The sequence below is a fragment of the Crocodylus siamensis genome, chromosome 1 (assembly GCF_052110815.1).
Source record: "Crocodylus siamensis isolate JL-2025a chromosome 1, ASM5211081v1, whole genome shotgun sequence".
NCBI lineage: Eukaryota > Metazoa > Chordata > Crocodylia > Crocodylidae > Crocodylus > Crocodylus siamensis.
This window is the reverse complement of record NC_143395.1, coordinates 205,269,364-205,288,184: the sequence shown is the minus strand read 5'-3', so window position 1 is coordinate 205,288,184 and position 18,821 is coordinate 205,269,364. Positions and strand designations below refer to the sequence as shown.

Here is an 18,821-nt window from a genome sequence, read left to right as displayed (position 1 = left end):
GACTAGGGGTGACTAGGGGGCAGAGCCCGGGGACAGGTGGCCAGAGATGGGGCTAGGCAGGGGGCTGGATGGCACCAGACCTGGGGCAGGGGCCAGGGCAGGGGCTTCTGGCTGCTGAAGGTGGCACAAGATCTTCTCCCAGGCCCAGGCCAGGGCCTGCTGGTCATCACTGGGTGACTGCCAGGGGGCAGGTGGGGATAGGGTTGGAGGCTAGGCAGGGGGCAGCATGAAGGCAACCGCCAGAGTCAAAACAGCACCTGGTGCTTGTCATCCATGGCCTGCACTGCCTGGGCCAGGATGGTGTTCTGCTCCCACAGCATTTCCACCTGCTCGTGCTCAAGGGCCAGGAGGTGCACTCAGAACTCCCTGTCTGCCTGGTCCCATGTTTTCTTGCACCAGTTCCACACCTCCTCGCACCAGTCCTACGTGTCATCATGGGTAATGTCCTTTGCCCACCACCTGTCCTGGCATACCATGTCCTCTACCCACCAGGCCTATGCATCTGCCAGCTGGTTGTCTGATGCTGTGACCAGGTGTCTTCCAGGGACCTCCTCTGGCAGAGCTGACACATCTGCAGGGCCCCAGCTGTGGGTGGTGGTGACCCTGGAGTCGCATCCCGCTGCTGAAGAAGACGTTGCTGCCACCAGTGACATGTTGCTCGACATGAGAGGCCTGTGCCCACCTGGCTGCAGGGGCATGAGCTGCTCAATAAAGTTTTGCACTGTCTCCCACCTCCCTGTGTGCTGTGGGAGGAGATCCCCAGGTAAGAGGAGTGCAGGCAGGCTGGGGCTGGGGCAGGGGCAGGGACCTTATCACATGGCTGGAGCTTGCACGACTGGTGGCTTCATGCAGTCATGGTGGTCGGCAATGGCATGTGGCTCCAGGCAGTGTCCTCAAATGGTGAGGCACAGCACATGGGTGCCTGCCTGGGGACCCTGCCCAGGGAGGAGCTGGCACTGCTGATGGCTGGCAGTGTCATGGCTGGCTGTGCCCCACGGTGGGACCTGGGTCTGCAGAAATGGTGAAGCAGGCACTGGCCCAGGCTCCCTGAGCTGCTAGTAGAGGGTGCAGCTGGTAAGCTAGGTGGGACAGGCTGCGGGACACCCAAGGGGCCCTCTCCTGGTGATGTGTCACCAGGGGTGCCAGGCCAAAGAGGGAACTCGGGCAGGCCACCCATGGAGCTATAGACAGCGGCCTGGGTCCTGGGGCCTGAGTATGTCCATCAGTAGACGCAGCCAATTCCACCTGGAAAAGGGGCATTTGGCACAGTCTGAAGATCCCCTGGGAGGGGAAGAGGACAGAGAAAAAGGAAAGGTCAGTGACGCAACTGGACCCAGAGACAGCGAGGAAGACAGCAACAGGATCAGCAGCAATGGAAGTGACAGCAAAATCAACAGCTACAAGGACAGGGAATGAACTGAGAATGCAAACCCCGGATCAGGGTTTGGACTAAGGGACTGAGATTGGGTTAGGGAAGGGCAGTGGGTGGGTGCATGGGGATGCAGGGGAGCGGCTGCGTTTATTGTAACAGGTGCACAGTTTCTTAATGTGGTTTAAGGTGTGTGATGGAAAGTTATATGCTAGATGATGTGCATATATATATATATATATATATAACTATATATGTATATATATAGAGAGAGAAATGTATTTTTTTTAAAAAGTGTCTGTCAGTTGCCACATAAAAGGCATGGAATTATGGGCATCCTTGACTAACAATTGTGGTCTGTGATGGTGACCCACTGTGCCCACAAGGCCTTGACATTTATGCAGCACTGCTGCAGTGACTGGGAGTGCCCGTGCTCCCACATCTGGCCTGACAGCACCTCATAGACGTGGGTGTTGGAATGTCCGTTCTGCTCAAACTGGTGCTGCACCTCCACCTTTCCACCCGGCACCATGAGGTCACCAGTTTCCTCCATGGACCAACTGGGGCTCCGGGTGGTGTGTACAGCATGGGCATGGCAATGGATAAAGAGCACACCATCATGGACCTCTGCACAGCTGTCTCTGTGCCCCATCATGGCTGAGACTGGCCGTTGTGCAGCTAAGGCAATGGCCTTCAGCACCTGCAGGCTCATAGCAGGCTGCTGGGTGTGGGCTGTAGGCAGGTGGAGCTGGCTCCAGCAGCCAGAAGCTGCCTGCAGCTAGGCCTGGGTGCTTGCAGGCCTGGCTGCAACCTGCAGCATCCTGCTGAACTGGATGGCATGGGAACTGCACTGCAGTGCCAGGCAGCAGTCCTGGGCTGCAGGCAGGCTTAGGCAGTTGGTGTGTGGCCTTCCTAGGGGGACACAGGGACCTGCAGTACCCTCGGGCTCCCTGCTGGTGTGCCCCAGGACTCAAAATGCCTACAGGAAACCATAGAGGCAGCCCAGCCCTGGGGCAGGAGAGGCTCCAAGTCCAGAGCCCTGGGGCTAGCCTCAGGCCAGCCCCTGAGTGGCACAGCAGAGCTGGAAACAAACTTGCTCCTGGGTCACATCTACATGTGCAATAACTAATTGCAGGTAGCAAATTTACTCATTAAGCATTTTAACTGTGCAGTAAGCATGCACATGTGGGTACTGTGCATGCTTACTGCACAGTAAACTACTGTATGCTACTGCATAGCTAAGCACCTCATGTAAGATGTGCCCAAAGATAAAGTTTTGTTGGTCCTAAATAGTGTAGGAATAACAATGCATTTTAGACGTATTGTCTACTAGCCTCCATCCTTTTTTTTGTCAAGCCGTCTTTAATAGCTATAGTTAGTTCTTGAAGATAGTTGTAAGCCTTTTCTTGGCCTCGACTTTAGCAGAATGCTTCTGGCTCTCCACCAACATGGTATCTCCCCCTTCCTCTCCCCTCTTTCCCCCTCTCCCCCTTCCCCGCCCTCCCCTCCCCCCGAGAAATGGCAGAGGCATGAAATAGAAGTAGCTTGTATCTTTGGATTTTTTGCAGTACAGAAATAAGTCTGAAGGCAATTAGACACATGCCATTACTGTGTATTAGTTTCTGTTGCTGGAGTTCATAACAATAGGAGGAAAAAGCATAGTTATGAGACCAATGAAGGGCACAGACCAGTATGGGCAGTTCAACTTAAATTCGGAATAAGTGGTAGCATGGGTATGTTAAAGGACTGCAGGACACGCACAAAAAATAGTTCTTGTATGTGGAAAATGTTTATTAGCCATTTGACTGAACACCTAATTTCAAAGACATGAGTCATTTCTTCCCCTCCTGCTTTCTCTGTTAAACATCATTCCAGAAGTGACAGTGTTAATAAATACAGTGAAATGGTATCTCTGTAAGCCGAGCCACATGGTCACATGGCTCAGCGTGCTGGTTTTATTTTTAACAACCCAAACTACTTATATACTTTTCTACTTGGGCTTTCTCTGTCTTTCTGTTTGTTCCTCTTTCTCTGCACCTACGTATCCCTTTCCACCTCACTTCAACACTGCTGAGCGAAACCAAGAGTCTTGGTGCTATCACAGGGATCCTATGATCAAGGTAAGGACTTGTAAATAGAGTCTTTATTAAACAAAGTTTATGCTTTATTTCCCAGCTATGCCATACAAATCAAGACTGAAACCTACAAATCTCAGTGGTTAAAATAAAACCACTTAGATTATAAAAACTTATAAAAAATAAGTGCTCACTGGTGCTCAGTGCCCCAGTTTTTATCCACTATACCTCAACACCTGTAAAATTGACATGCAGGATGTCTCCTGTTGAACATCCAGAACACAGGCACCCAATATTGGTGAGCACTTCTGAAAATGTTGGCCTTAAACTTTTTTGTTTATTCTTCTAGTAATCCATACAAATTCTGAATATTTTAATAGTTCGGTTATATACTTCCCTAAAACAATTGCATATACACTGTAAATTACATTTAAGAAAAAATTCAAAATATGGGCTCTAAGCTGTAAACTTCAACATGAGGTTGCAGAAGCAGAGGCAGAAGGTCAAACTTAAGATTCAACCTTTGGGATTTTCAAAGTATTCTGAAAAAGAAGGTTGCAAGATATATAGGTGAAGGGCTGGAAAAAAAAGTCAGGAGTAACCTTGAGATGCCCTGAAGCAAACCATTCATAAGACTTTAAAAACTAACTACAGGGGAAAAGCAGGGAGACATTTCCATGTCTAGCCCCAAAGTAGATTCTAAGACAATATAAGATTACATAGAGACAGTGTTGATGGCACATCATAGAATTGATATTTTTAATATTATAAGGACCTTTTTAGTTGCTCATAACTTTGGCAAATTTTAACCTTTTGAATTGAAATTTTCAGTGCTGGGTTCCTTTCAATTTTGTCTTTTCTTAGAGCAAAGTTAAAAAAATTCTAGCAACTAAATTGTAACGTTCTTATAAATGTAAAAGTATTGTAGTTGTTTAGTTCAGAAGCTTGAAATATGGAAATACGATATGCCCTGTTGTTAGAGAGTTGCCTTTTGTCAGCCCTATAAAATCTGACCAAATTTGGCCAGGTTATAAACCACTGAAAAACTGCAGATAGCACATAATCAGCAGAAGTACATGAGAGTTCAGCATCATTATGCTCCAAAGAGTTTCATCTCTGCTTCTGCTGCATCCCCGCACAGCTCCCAGGTGCTAACAGATGTCATATACAGAAATCCCACCAAGCCAAGAAACGTGCTTTATTCTGGAGTGTTACGGGGATAACTAGAACTTTTTTTGCAATTGTTCTTCCTACAGTTAGGGGCCATTGCAGTGCCAGGCACCAAAACTAACAGCAAGGACACTATCTCCCCTGTGCTCTCAGTGTTCTCCTTAGGTCTGTGCAGCTGGAAAGGCCCAAGGTAATCATTTGACTCTACTAGTACAGGCTGAGAAGCAAAGGTTGGGCTTGAGAGAAAAAAAAACAGCAATGGAGAATTGGGACATAATCTAGGTGTGGGGGCTGGGTACACAGATACAAATGATGGAGGTGGAGAATGAAGCAGGAAGGAAAGTATAGAAAGAGGTGGGATGGGAGCCAGGGAACAGAGGCAGAACTTTATCTACAAGGTAGCATCCCTCCCTAGAACCAGGCTGTCAGTGATTTCTACTGATGAGATCTCTGTCTCACCTGGGTTCTGGTTCACAGAAGACACCATTATGCTTCAAAAGTTCTTTAAACTAGTGGGCAGGGGCACTGATGGCATTACTGCAGTGACAGCATGGAGCTCATCATGGTCTAGGCACCTCTGTATTTAACTAGGGTCCCAGAGAGGTTTTGCAACCTGCAATGACGCCTAGTTGGTTGTGTCTAAATCGTTTTTGGTACTCAAACTAGCTAGTTTGTAGCAAACTCAGGTACTGCTACATACTTTGCAGTCATACCTATTATTGCAATGTACACTTACCCATCAAGGGTAAATGACTAGTATGAGCAGGTACTCAAGTGATAGAGGTGTGAACTGTGGCTCTTGGAGGTGCAAACCCTGCCACTTGGACCACATCAGGGCCAGTACAATTCCATATGATGGAATTCCTGTTTACTCCGTGGTTTAAAGAACAAAGTAAGCAACTCCAGTATATCACATTTGGCAAATGAGGGTTGCTTTAGTGTCTGGTGAAAATGTATTATAATATAGTCTTTAAATGCATAATTGCATGCTGTTTTTCCACAGCTCCAGGAAATAAAATGGGGTTGTGTAGCCAATTAAGTCTGTAAGTTATCTGTTTGATGGATATAGAAAGTGTATAGTGAATGAGGCAGAGGGCTGCAGGGATGGAAAAAAAAAATCTGTTGTTTAAATCAAATGGATTCCAGGGAAATGGATGTTTCCTCCCACTATCAGAGGTCCTGAGTGATGCATTCACTGCACATTCATGGTAGCAAGTGACAACAGAGAGAGAGCCATAAAAATACTAAGTACTCTGAAAAATCAGGCTGTAGGTATCTTCAGCTGGACATCCAAAATGTGTACACTTCAGTATCCTATTCATAGGAATAATAAAAAAGTACTACTTGACATCAAGGAGTGCTGTGAAAATAAATTAATTAATGTTTGTAAGTTGCTCAGATACCACAGTGAGGAATGTTCTAGAAAGAGACCTTAAAGAAATTAATAATTCTTATTAGTAGTACATTATTAATTAGTGCATTAGTACATTATTAATAATTCTTATTATGTAGTACATAAGACATGGGGTCACACAATTTGTAATGAGGATAAAAAGAAATACTGAGCATTTACCCATGCAGTAACCAACTGTGCACTTAATGAGGAACATGAGCATTCTTTTAAAGAAATTTTTTGAGACTTCTGAATATAAGTATTTGGATTTAAGCATTCCTAAGATTTTTCCAGAGTAAATATGCTTAATTTTGGAAAGATGATTTGTTGTAAATTTGCAATCAGATCCTAAAGATGTCCTATGATCTTTATCATTTGAGGAATCTGATGCGCTACTACACTGTCATTCAAATGGATATTTCCTCAAGTTTCTTTAGAAAAAGTTTGGATATGATGCAACACCATATTATCCTAAGACATCAATGATCTACATGTAGTAAGCATCCTACCAGAAAACAGCTGCACTATTTTGGATTAATTTATGAAAGCTGAATTAATTTAAGAAACTCACTGGTAAATAAATTGTTTAATCTATGAACGCGTTAGACCTGCCCAGGGGTCAGACATCACCAATGTCAAAACAGTAGCTGTATATTTTAAACTCTATTTGATTTACCATAAAGACAATATAATTGTTTTTTGACTAAAGTGGACAGAATGGGAACACCCCTGTAGTTCTGAACACATATCAAGCAAGCTTTTCATTATAACCCAATTTTTGCCAAGAGCAGGGCCAGATTAATGTATAGGCAAACTAGTCACATGCCGGCAACCCTGGTCTTTTCCTCTGCAGCATCAGCACAAATAGCCCCATTCACCTCTCTTCCCTTCTCTTCTCTTCCCTTCCCCTCCCTTTTGCAGGCCTCGCTGCAGCAGCAGCTGCTTCCTAGCTGTGGCTCTGAGTCCTGCTCCCTGCGGGCAGCAGCGCCAAGGTGGGGAGGGGTGTTTCAACTGGCCTGGGGCCTGTGAGTTTATTTGCCATGGGCTACTAAAGGAGTAATCCAGCCCTGGCCAAGAAACTGAGAGATACAAAGCTGTAGCCAAGTTCAGAAAAGTTTGCTCTTCTTATTCAACCTATTTGCTCCTTGAGTACCTTAGAATTTTATCTGTTACCTTTACTGACCCCAGAATTATTTTAGCATCTGTTAGTATTTTGAGTTGATATTGCTGCTGGAGAGTGAGCCAAAATTTATTGCATCTTGCATCAGCAATAGTCATTGGCCAACGTCTGAAGACAGAGCTTCTGATTACTGGCTAGATGACAGGGAAGCAAAAACCCATTCGGCTCTGGCGGAGATTGATGCTTAATAAGAAAAATCAAATCAAGCAAGTTGGATATTCAGCAAAAAGAGATGAAAAGTCACTCTTCTCCTCTCATAGGCTATAAAAAATTGATAAGGCCCAGATTAAAAAGATCAGGTCTGAGCTCACATGAACTATGACTCTGCATCTAAACTTCAGGCTCTGTCCTCCGTTCATCTCTGGTAAGAGCGAATGAGGTGATTTATTTTTACAGCAGACAGAATTAGTTTCATTTTATGCTAGTGTAACTGAAAGCAGGATCAGCTCCAGAAACTTTGTTGACTATACTTTTTGCATTCTGCGCCCAATGGACTTGTGCAAGTTGTAAGTGAAATGAATGCTTACATGCATTAGTTACCATTCAGTTTTATATATATGTGTGTGGGTATGGGTATTTATATATACATACATACATATACATAAATCTATATACGTATGTATATATAAATACCCATATACACACACACATATATATTCAATATATATGTCAATTGCTGTGTATATATCTAGATATCTATATCTAGATATCTACATATCTAGATACAGATAACAATGGTTTGTCCTGGAGTTAGTCCCTCAGTGGAAAGTACTGTTCAAACATTCATGTTTTTTCTTGCTGCGTAACATACCCAGCCTTCCTCTAACCTTATGTAAGTCCTGGCTGAGACTATTTTTAGAGATTACATTTGCAATGAAATACTATAAGAATCAAAGTTGCAGGGATGCTGCCAGTGAGAAATAAACTGCCCAGTGTCTTGTTCTTCTGAGCTGCTTAAATGCAGATAAAACTAATACAGCCATGAGAGAAAGATCTTATCTTTTAAAATATATGAATATTGGACTTCTAGACTGAATCACAGAATCATAGAAAATTAGGGTTGGAAGGGACCTCAGGAGGTCATCTAATCCAGCCCCCTTCTCAAAGCAGGACCATCCCCAACTAGATCATTGCAGCTTTGTCTAGCTGGATCTTAAAAACCTCCAAGGATGGAGAGTCCACAACCTCTCTGGGTAACCTATTCCAGTATTTACTACCCTCCTTATGATAAAATTATTCCTAATATCTAACCTAAACTTCCCTTGCTGCAACTTGAGACCATTGCTCCTTGTTCTGTCATCCGCCACCATTGAGAACAGTCTAAGTCCACTGTCTTTTGAACCACCCTACAGGTAGTTGGAGGCTGCTATTAAATCTTCTCTCAGTCTTCTCTTCTCTACACTAATTGTGTCTTTGTATACACCACCTTTTTTGCCCTTTCATGCACTGCAATGGTGTAACTGTTTGCACAAGCAGGTTTTCTGGATGCTTTAAAAGTCCTTCTGGTGCACTAAAGTAAAACTCGTCAGATGTAGTTTAGTTTGGCCCACCAAGAATTAAAGTGTCATATCCATAGATTCATTGTGTACAAACACAGAGGCACTCAAAGATATGTAATGAGCATCTTTGTCCACCAAATGGCACTGCAACTTTTTTGTAGTTCACCCCTTCAAACTGCTTCCACTTTCAAATTGTTTCCGCTTTTTTTTCTTGTTCTGTTTGCCAGCTCCATGCACCCACAGCTGTGGGGCAGGGCACAGGTGAGGGACCCCAGGCTGGGGACAGGGCAGCACTGAACTGTCCTGCTTTCCTATGGCACAGGCTGGGGACTAGGCTTAATTAGTTTGAAAACCAAGTGTGTGCAAACACTGGTGCGATGCTTCAAATCTTAATTCATTCAAAAACCGAATGCATGCAAACACTGATGTGATGCTCCAAAATAAACAAGTTTAAATTTTATAAACTTATTTAATTTAATGAGGATTAAACACCATGGTGTGTACAGGCAATTAAGCCCAGTTCTCTTAGCCTCCCCTCAGAAGTCATGTCCCCCATCCCTCTCACCGTTTTTGTTGCCCTCCACTGGATTCTGTCCAATTTATCCAAATATTTTCTGTAGTTGGGGGTGGGGCAAAACTGAACACTCCAGATATGGCTTCACTGGTGCTGAGTAGAGGGGAATAATCACTTCCCTTGACCTGCTGGCAACACACCTACCAATGCAGCCCAGTATGCCGTTAGCCTTTTCAGCAACAAGGGCACACTGCTGGCTCATATTCAGCCTATTGTCCACTGTAACCCCAGGTCTTTTCTGCAGAGCTGCTGCCCAGCTGGTCAGCCCCCAGCTTGTACTGGTGCATGGGATTGTTCCATCCTAAGTGCAGGACTTTGCACCTGTCCTTGCTGAACCTCATGAGATTTCAGCTTTTTCTGCATTCTCTGTCACAAGGTTGCCTCCCCCATTCAGTAAGGGACCCACGCTTTCCCTCAGCCTCCTCTTGCTGCCCACATACTTGTAGAAACCCTTCTTATTACCCTTTACATCCTTTGCTAGCTGCAACTCCAATTGCACTTTGGCCTTCCTGACTTCATCCCTGCAAGCACGAGCAATGCTCTTATACTCCTCCCTAGTTATTTGTCCAAGTTTCCACTTCTTGTAAGCTTCCTTTTTGTGATTTAATTTACCGAAGAATTCCCTGCTAAGCCAAACTGGTCTTTTGCCATACTTGCTAGTCTTTTTGCACATTGGGATGGTTTGTTCCTGTACTCTCAGCAAGCCTTATTTAAAGTACAGCCAGCTCTCCTGGACTCCTCTCTCCTTCATACTGCCCTCCCAGGGGAGGAACTCATCCTGCCTATCAGTTCCCTGAGTAAGTTGAAGTCTGATTTTCTGAAGTCCAGGGTCTTTACTCTGCTGCTCTCCATCCTTCCTTTCCTCAGGATCCTGAATTCAATCATCTCATGGTCACTGCTGCTTAAGTTGCTACATCCACTACTACATTCCCCCCAATTCATCCCTGTTTGTGAGCAGATCAAGAAAAGCATGGCCCCTTGTTGGCTGCTCCAGCACCTGCACCAGGAAATTGCCCCTTGCACTCTCCAAAAACTTCCTGGATTGATTGTGAGCTGCTGTATGGCCCTCCCAGCAGATGTTAGGGTGATTGAAGTCCCTTATAAGAACCAGGGCTTGTGATCTGGAAGCTTCCGCTAGCTGATTGAAGTGGTATAGCAGACGCCCACTACAACATCCCCCTTGTTGCTCTCCCCTCTAACCTTAACCCAGAGACTTTCAACAGGCCTATCTTCAGTTTCATACTATTCATATATTCTACCATCCTAACTTCAATACTAGCCAGTAGCAGATGCTCCCAAGGAAGGGAAGGAAACTCCATGTTGGGCAATGATGGATGATACAGCAGGATACAACACAGGAAGTGGTTGTAACACCCTTTGGTGTCTGGACTACACCTGGTCTACTTAGTCTCACCTGATCTTCCCCGGTTAATCCCTAACCACACCTACCACATCTTGATGGAATATTACTATGAAGTTAGGGATATGCCCTTTCGGGACTGGGACTAGCCCTTAGGCTAATGTTTCCCAACCTTTTTCACCCCATGGCACACTTACCTAAAGCACCATGGCACACTGGGCGCAGAGCAGGAGAAGGTGCATGGCCAGCTGGACACTGACCAAAGGAGGAGGGGTGGTGTGTGGCCAGCCAGATGCGAATGGGGAGGGGGTAGCACATGGCTACCTGGATGACATTTGGGGTTGGAGCCATGCCCCCTACCTGGCTGAAGCCATGCTCCCCATCTGTCTGTGTCCACAGCAGCAGCAGGTAGGGGCGTGGTTCCAGCCCAAAATGGCACAGCACACCTGGACGTGCCTGATGGCACTCCAGTGTGTCACAGCACACCGGCTGGGAAACGCTGCCTTAGGCCTCTATTCCACCTCGTGCTACTCCCACTTTATCTTACACCACAGGTCCTCAACCTCCAGCCCATGGGCCAAATGCAGCCCTAAGAGCCATTGCATTAGGCCCATAGGGTCACTACAAGTTGGGAAATTTGGCAGTGGGGCGCAATGACCTTGCTTTCCTGCCAGTTATCTGATCCCTGACTGGCAGCCCTGGCACAGGGATTTCCATCATCTTTTTTCAGCCTCATCTGCCTCCAGGAAACTTTACCAAAGGCAGGCCTATATCTGGGGTCAGTTTTTCCCTCATCAGCAGCTCCTGCACTGGTTAGCAGTCTGGAGTTCAGTTGTAGTTTAGAGCTCACAACTTCAATGCAGCCTCTGATGACGAGGCCATGCGTCTCTCCTGTTAGCTGGGGCACAGATACCACCATGGATAGAACCAGGATTTCAGAAACAGGGGTGCAGAAGCAGTGACTTGTACTGTAGGGGATTGGGGGATTCTGCAGCCTGGCTTCCCGCCTCCCTCCACATGCCAGGACAGCCAGACCTGGCAGCAGAAGCAGCAGCCAGGGACTGATTTTAAGTCCCTCAAGCAGACAAGTACTTTTCTTGCCCCCTCTCTTCCCCTCCAATTTCCCTTTCCCCTGCCTGCTGCTGCCACTGTCCCCAGCTAAGTCAGAGTTCTACAGCATAGTTCCTGCCCCACTGCAACCAGGCTGTATGTGGAGCAAGGCTCAGCTAGAGCAAGCAGCAGCCTCTACATAAGCAGGAGGATTCCCTTCCCCACTCCTGCTCCAGGGGGGAACACCAGGGGGACCAGACAGGGAGGAGAGCCCCATCTTGCTACTGCCTCAGTCCCTGATTGAACCCACCTCTGTGGGGAACCCAGCTGCAATCGGCAGGAGCGTCTCTGGAGTTTCCTGGGTACCCAGAGACAATGGAACTGATGGGTGGTGAAGCAGGAGGGAAGGGGAGGGGAGAAGATATGCTGCTGTGCAAAGAGGGAAAGAGAGTGAGGATTCTTATTTGCTTCAGGCACTTAACAAAACCCCACCCTTGGCTGCTTCTCCCATAACACAGCTGACTGAAATAGGGATGCATGTGTGCCATGTACCCCTTCCCCCAGATACACCCCTGGTTCCAGGAGTTTCCTTCTTCTGATGGGATTTCTTTCCTCGACAGAGTTCAGGGCTAAGCCTCTTACCTTGCTCAGCAGTGGCACTTCTCCTGTCCAAGTTCTTGATGCTCTGGGCCACAAAAGTTATGTTCTTAAAGGGGCCTTTCCTGCCCATCAGTGCTTTCTCCATGACAGGGCTTGGGTCCCCTGTTACAGATAACCTACCAGTCAGCAAGGCTGGATCCAGGGGGGGTGCAGGGACATGGTCACCCTCCCCTTTAGGCCATGTCATGGGAGCAGCAGCCAGAGATTATTTGTAAGCCCCAAAATAAGGTGAAAATCCCAACCCCACCCTGCTTGTCTTCTGTGTTCAGTGACACTTCCCCTCCTTCCCCATCCCTGGCTAACCTGGGGTTGGGGTGGACTCTAGAGGCACTCCTGCCCCACTCCAGCTAGTCTGCATAGGGAACCAGGCTCAGGTGGGGAAAGTGGCAGTGGTGACAGTGGGTGAGTTCACCTGTCTGCCAGGTCCCCCAGGGTGTTCCCTACTAGGCCAGGCGCAGGCCCGGGGGGAGGGGAATGAAGTATGTGTGGGGCAAGAGCAGCTCTGGAGCACCCTCTCATCCAGGGACAGTGGCAGCAGTGGGTGGGGGAGGAGGTGAATGAGAGGAAAAGAGACAGAGTAGAGAAGGGAGGGGAGGGGGTTCCAAGAGCCCAGGAGTGGGGGGATTCTTACCTGATTTAGAAAAGTCCTGGCTGCTGATCCTGTGGTGCTGTCCTGGTGGGAGAGGTGGGAAACTTAGAGTAGGGGTACAGCTACCCCTGCAGCATGGGTTGTTGCTTGCAGAGCTCACTTTACACAATGCTGAATCTGCCTCTGCAAGCTGGAGAAAGGCCATTTCATTCCATTTTGTAGGAATGAAGAAATAATGTTGAGTTCTACGTAAATCAGCACGCTGCTTTGACTGACTTTATGCATAGAAAAAAAAAGGGAATCTATAAATCCAAGCAATTCAGGGCTCAAGCTACACCATCCTATATAGGACTGGTGTTTTTCCCCTCTCCCTGAAGCAACAGGCCTTGGTCAGAGCCAGAGCAGCAATGGAATAGTCAAGCATGACATATCCTTTCAGAGCTGAGAGTTCAAACTGAACGAGGTCAAGTTTTAATATAGGTATCAATTAGGGTTGTGTGAAACAGGACTGTTTCATTTTGACTTCTGTTTTGCCATTTCAAAGGGACAGTATTTCGTTTCATCATTTCATTCTGTTTTGAAGCACTGATCCATTTTGTTTCATCAAAACTGTTGCACTGTTTCGATGCATTTTGACATTTTGCCCATAGGCTATAATGGGGAATTATGAAAATGCCTATAACTTTGTCATTTCTTGCCTGATTCAGATGAAAATTGCAGAGATGGTAGTCCCTTCTGAGGGCAGGAAGCCTGCCGTGTTTCAAGGAGCTAGGTGCAGAGGTTTCTGGGAAACTGCACCTCAAGGTGCTGACAAGCAAAACTCATGTCACTTGCCAGCAGCAGCAGCCTTCTGTCATCCTGCATGCAGATCTGGGGGCTTGCAACACTGGGAGGGCTGTGGGGTTGTGCCAGACTCATCCTGGTGCTGCAGGTCCCCAAATCTGCCCTCGGGATGGCAGGAGGCTAGCGCTGCTGCCTGGGACTGGTGCTGGGCACAGCCCACATCCAGCACTGGGAAGACTGGTCTTGCTGCTGGGCCCAGACAGAAGTAGCAGCCTCATTCACTGCACAGGTTTGGGGGCCCGCACCCCCAGGAGGAGTCCAGCAGTGCTGGAAGGCCAGGATGAGCTCTGTGGGGCTGGTGGAGTCATTTGGAGCGTAGCCCTGGCTCTCCCTGCTTCCCATCACCAGGCTGCACCCTGAGCAGCTCTGTGAGCCCCATGCAGCTAATCCTGGCGGCAGAAGGCTGCAGGAGAGCCAGTGGTGGAGCCACTTGCAGCGCAGTCCTGGCTCTCCCTGCCTCCTACCGCTGGGCTGCTTTGAACCTCAAAATGTTTTGAAACGTTTTGCATGCCCTCATTTCATTTTGAAGCTGTTTCTAAGCCTTTTGTTTCATTTTGATTTCACTGTTTCAAGCGCAAAATGAATTGAAACAGCTTCGAAAGGAACACTTGTTGAAATTTCACACGGCCCTCATATCAATATGTCAATTTCCTTCCTCTAGTATTATTACTGATTCCCTCTCATTAATTCTCACAGTATCACTCCTTTCCAAGGAAGAGCACAAAGAACAGGGTTCAGTGAACAGGAGAGAAGAAGGGTCTTATAGCACACTGGGCCCTAGTCCACTTGCTCTGTCACAGCTGCTGCTGTTTGTTAGGATGGGGTGTTTGCAACTGAATGTTCTGCAGGGAACTGCAAAGTACTAATGTCTAGGCATTGGAGTACTGGTGCCACTGTATTTTTAGTTTACTGAAAAAGAAGTTTGATTAATTTACTAATTTTGTGCCTTTTTCTCCCAGAGGCAACCAAGACAGTCCACTGGAGCAATGGTAGGTCCTGTTCAGAAGAAAATATGATTCACTTGTTTTAAGACAGTGCCAGCAAAGTTGCCAATATCCTTTCTTTACCTTGACTGCATATAAATTCTCCAGCTTTGTACCATTCTTTGTTGCAGATCAAAGGAAAATAAAAAAAGGTTCTGATTTGGTCATCTACATGGCACTTTTGGTCCTATAAAGCAGACGTTCCCAACCCCTGGGCCATGACCTGGTACCAGGCTGCAAAGGGTTGGCTGCCAGTCTGCAGGAGAGTTAGCTGCTGGACCAGAAGTCCAGAAGTGACCGTCATAATGCGGACTGGCAGCCAACCCTTTGCAGCCCGGTCCACACTATGCCAGTCACTTCCAGACTGTAGTATGCTGGTCCACAGTTTGCTGGTCCGTGGTCACTTTCAGTCTGTGGTCACTTCCAGTCCATGGTTTGCCAGTCTAAAAAGGTTGGGAACCACTGATCTAAAGTGCCAGAAATTGCATTTAAGCAGAGGTAGACTGTGTGCAAAGCCTAGTTTTGTAGACAGTCTTCAGAGATGATTACATGCATGCCCAGACTGGACATGCATAGAAGTCTATGCACTGGTCACAAATGTAGCTGGGGACATACATGTGTCCCTTGTGGATGAATAGTGGCACTCAGGGCCTGAAAATGCGGTTGGCCAAAACACAAGACTAGAGAAAACTGGACTCAGGAAGGGAGGAGGGCCTTCTATCTTTTGATCCTAGTAGCTGAGTTGGTAGAGCACCCATATGGTTTTGGTTGCTAGCATGGACCCGTGCTCCCAGTGAGGAAGAAATGGCCTCCTCTAGCCTGGCTTAGTTTCAGAAGGAGCCCTGAATAACACCTAACCTGTTGTGTGGTTGTTAGAACACCCTGCTGTTAAGTCAGAAAGACTCAGGTTTGCAATCCCCTGTAGGTGAGCAAGGCCTAAAACTCAGATCCTTTAGCTTCCTAGATAAGTGCTCTAGTCTCTAGAGGTCTGAAAGACATGAAAGACACCCTCTTGTTGCTACTGTACATTCCTAGTTTCTGTGGGTAGCTGGTTATGTACATGTACACTATGCAGCCAGGAACGGCATTCCTGCCTGTATGTAAGTGGCACTTTCGGCATTTAAAAAAAAATCCATGTAAACAACCAAATCTAGACAAAGGAATAGAAGGCCACCCTTAGATGTCTCATTGTCACCAATACATGTAATAGGATATGCCCCTGTTACATGATGTAGCTGGTTAGTTGCTGAGCAGTTTGTTTGGGTCTCCTTTCCTTATTCTGTTAAAGGCAATCTGCTAAAGTAATAAAGATATTTCAAAGATAGAAGAATGTATGAAACAGAGGCAGATTGCTTCTGTTTTCCATTTCTCTTATCACTCCGTATACAGTTTTCCATTTCCCTGCCTCTTGTGTTGCCATTAACCCTGGTGTAAAGTGTGTGCATGTGGGGGGGGATTGGGCTGGGGAAGGTAAGAGGCAGCCAAATTAGAAGTATCCATTCACATCAGGTGTTGTGTTTTACATGCACTTTGCATGGAGGTGCATAATGATACAGTAGACAAGGCAGTGGTGACCTGGGCTTTTATAACTATTGTAATTTGTGCCAATGTGCAACAGAGCTAAATATATATACAGTATAGACACAAAGCTCATTTTAAGCAGGTAAGTCATTTCAGTGAAGTCAAAGGCATTTGCTTACAGATAATAATGTTGAATTAGGATAGGTGTGGACAGAAATATTTTTTATGCTTTTTGAGTTCTTAAAAACCCTTCTGGTTGGTGTGTGGCCTTGTGAACTACGCTGTTCTTGATGTGCTTAACTCATTTTTCAGGAGTAGGGATTTCCCAGCTAGGGGAAGACCAAAACAGCAGACATAGGCAAGCCAGTTATAAACAAGCTACTTTGTAGACTGTTAATTTATGTTACCAAGCAGCAACCCAGGTGTGACCTTTTCTCACTGCTATTCCTTTAATACCACAGATGTGGCAGGCACAGCAGTCATAACAGGTGGTATGTCTATGCAAGGAGTTCACTATGGAGTTGACAAGCCTTGAAGTAAATGTCTTGGCATTTACACTTGCAGGGCTATTAGGCTGGAGTAAACTAATAAACGCTGCAGCAGGGTAGTACTTGTAAATACAGGTACTATCCTGCTGTGGAGTATTTTCTCTGCAGTAGTGCATGTGTAGATGTTAACACGGCTGGCTGGGGCACAAAGGTGCTTCCATGCAGGGGTTGCCTACTACCTACCTCCACACTGGAGCATCCTCATGCCCCATCCAGCTCCTCTGCAGCATGTTGAGCCTGGTCAGAGCACTCCTGAGCTGGCAGAGTGACACTCTGGGCCTCCTGACAGCCACGGCTGCTCTGATCTGGCTCAACATGCTGCGGTCTCAGGCACACATCCAAGGAGTGTGCCCAGGAGCAATAAACTCTGACACAATAAATGCCAGATTTTATTGTTTCAAATTGTGTACACTTGCCCAGGCATGAGCAAAGCCTGATCAAACTGTTGCAGCATGGTGCCAGCTTGCTCTGTGCAGTGTCTCTGCTGGTTGTGGTGAGATGCAAAATAAAAAGCAGGGCCAGGAGCTGATGTTTAAATATCCCTCCTGGTTAAGAGAAAGATTTTGATTTCCAAAATAATTTTTGACACCAGAGACACATATGTACCAACTAACCAGATTGAGGCTCCATCGTCTTTACACCACCTCAGTCTTACTTCTCCTTAAAAGGAGTCTCCTCTGCTCTGCTCCTAACTCCCTGTCTGGCCCCCTTACCAAGTGATTCTGCCCCAAGGCAGAAGAGAGGCTCTGATAACCCCTGTTCCTACATTTTCAGTGGAGGGAAGAGCTTTCTTACAAGCTGGATCTTTGCCAGCTCCACTTTCCACATCCTGAACTCATGTCTACCAGTCCCTCTTCTTTGGTCTCTTTGCTTTCCTTCATATGCTGTTGAAGATAAAGGGCAAAGAAAGCTCTCTGCCAAGCAGGACTTGTCCTTGTGAAGAAGAAAAGCAGAATGGATTTAATTGGTTGAGTAGATATGCACCTTTATACACTAAGATATACAGAGAAATAGAGCACAACCTTTCATAAACTCAAGTTCACTTTATCAGATGCTGTGAAAGGACAGTATAGAGCACAGAATAAAGTGGAGTGAGTGATTATAATACAATCGGTGAGAAAGTAGGAGGAAGAAAGGAGGGAGGGGAAGGAGGAATACTGTGAGAGGCATACTAGCAAAGAACCCACAGAAACAAAAGTATCACAAAAGAAAATCCAGGTAATGGTCCTTAAAACCCAGCACCACCCCCCTTCCAGCCCTACTTCTCTATGATTCATTACTAGCCACTGGTGAGCTCTGTATTTTCCAGTCCAGAAGCTTCCTCTCAAGATGCCTAGATTTTGAGAGGGGCCCTCTTACAGAGAAAGTGACATAAGACAAGGGGGTAAGGGTGTTAATTCCCTGACATAGGATCTAGACTCACAACAGATTTACATCAGTGTAAATTACATTGGTTTTGTACACTGGTGTAATTTGCACCATGACCCATACTAGACAGATGAGTGGGTATATGGGAATAGGTACCCTCAGTAGGCACTATTACAAAGCCTCACTTCTAATGGTGGGAGCATGTAAAACCTGTTTTCCCATAGCACATAGCTACTCCCAGATAGAGGCAGACACATACTTATACCAGTATCATGTACAGAGGTATACTTGTATCCAACTTTTCCCAGTGTAATTCCATAGTTCATTCAAAATATACTGTTTTAGGGTGGTACATCATATGTTCACTCTGCTGTAAAGGCTGAAAAGATCTGGTAAGATAAGCCCATATACCCATGTTGTCTAGATGCTGGGATGAAGTGAAAATCTTTCAGAGCTTCTGTTGGGCTAACACATAAAAGAGCAAGAAGAGCTTACTGAGATCAGGACTGTCAGCAGATCTGAGTCTGAGACATGCAGAGCACAGATCTAAGTGAACACTTTTACATCATTGTTTTTTAGACTGGTCCCAAGGGCCAGATGGGCCAGATATGGCCTACAGAGCTGTCATCTGGCCCATGG

General features: G+C 46.3%; 1 protein-coding gene across 2 annotated transcripts in view; it reads left to right on the top strand.

The window, feature by feature from the left end:
• Window positions 1-3,357: 3,357 nt before the first annotated feature.
• The window catches only part of FBXO40 (F-box protein 40), a 36,419-nt gene continuing 20,955 nt past the window's right edge, over window positions 3,358-18,821 (top strand). Inside the window, exons 1-2 of one of the 2 annotated variants that reach the window (XM_090053445.1) lie at window positions 3,369-3,489; window positions 14,722-14,751. In XM_090053445.1, coding sequence (XP_089909571.1) covers window positions 3,481-3,489; window positions 14,722-14,751 — 39 coding nt within the window. In that variant the 5' untranslated portion in view covers window positions 3,369-3,480. Of the gene's footprint in view, window positions 3,490-14,721; window positions 14,752-18,821 lie in introns of both variants that reach the window. The other variant, XM_090053454.1, reaches the window with a different exon arrangement.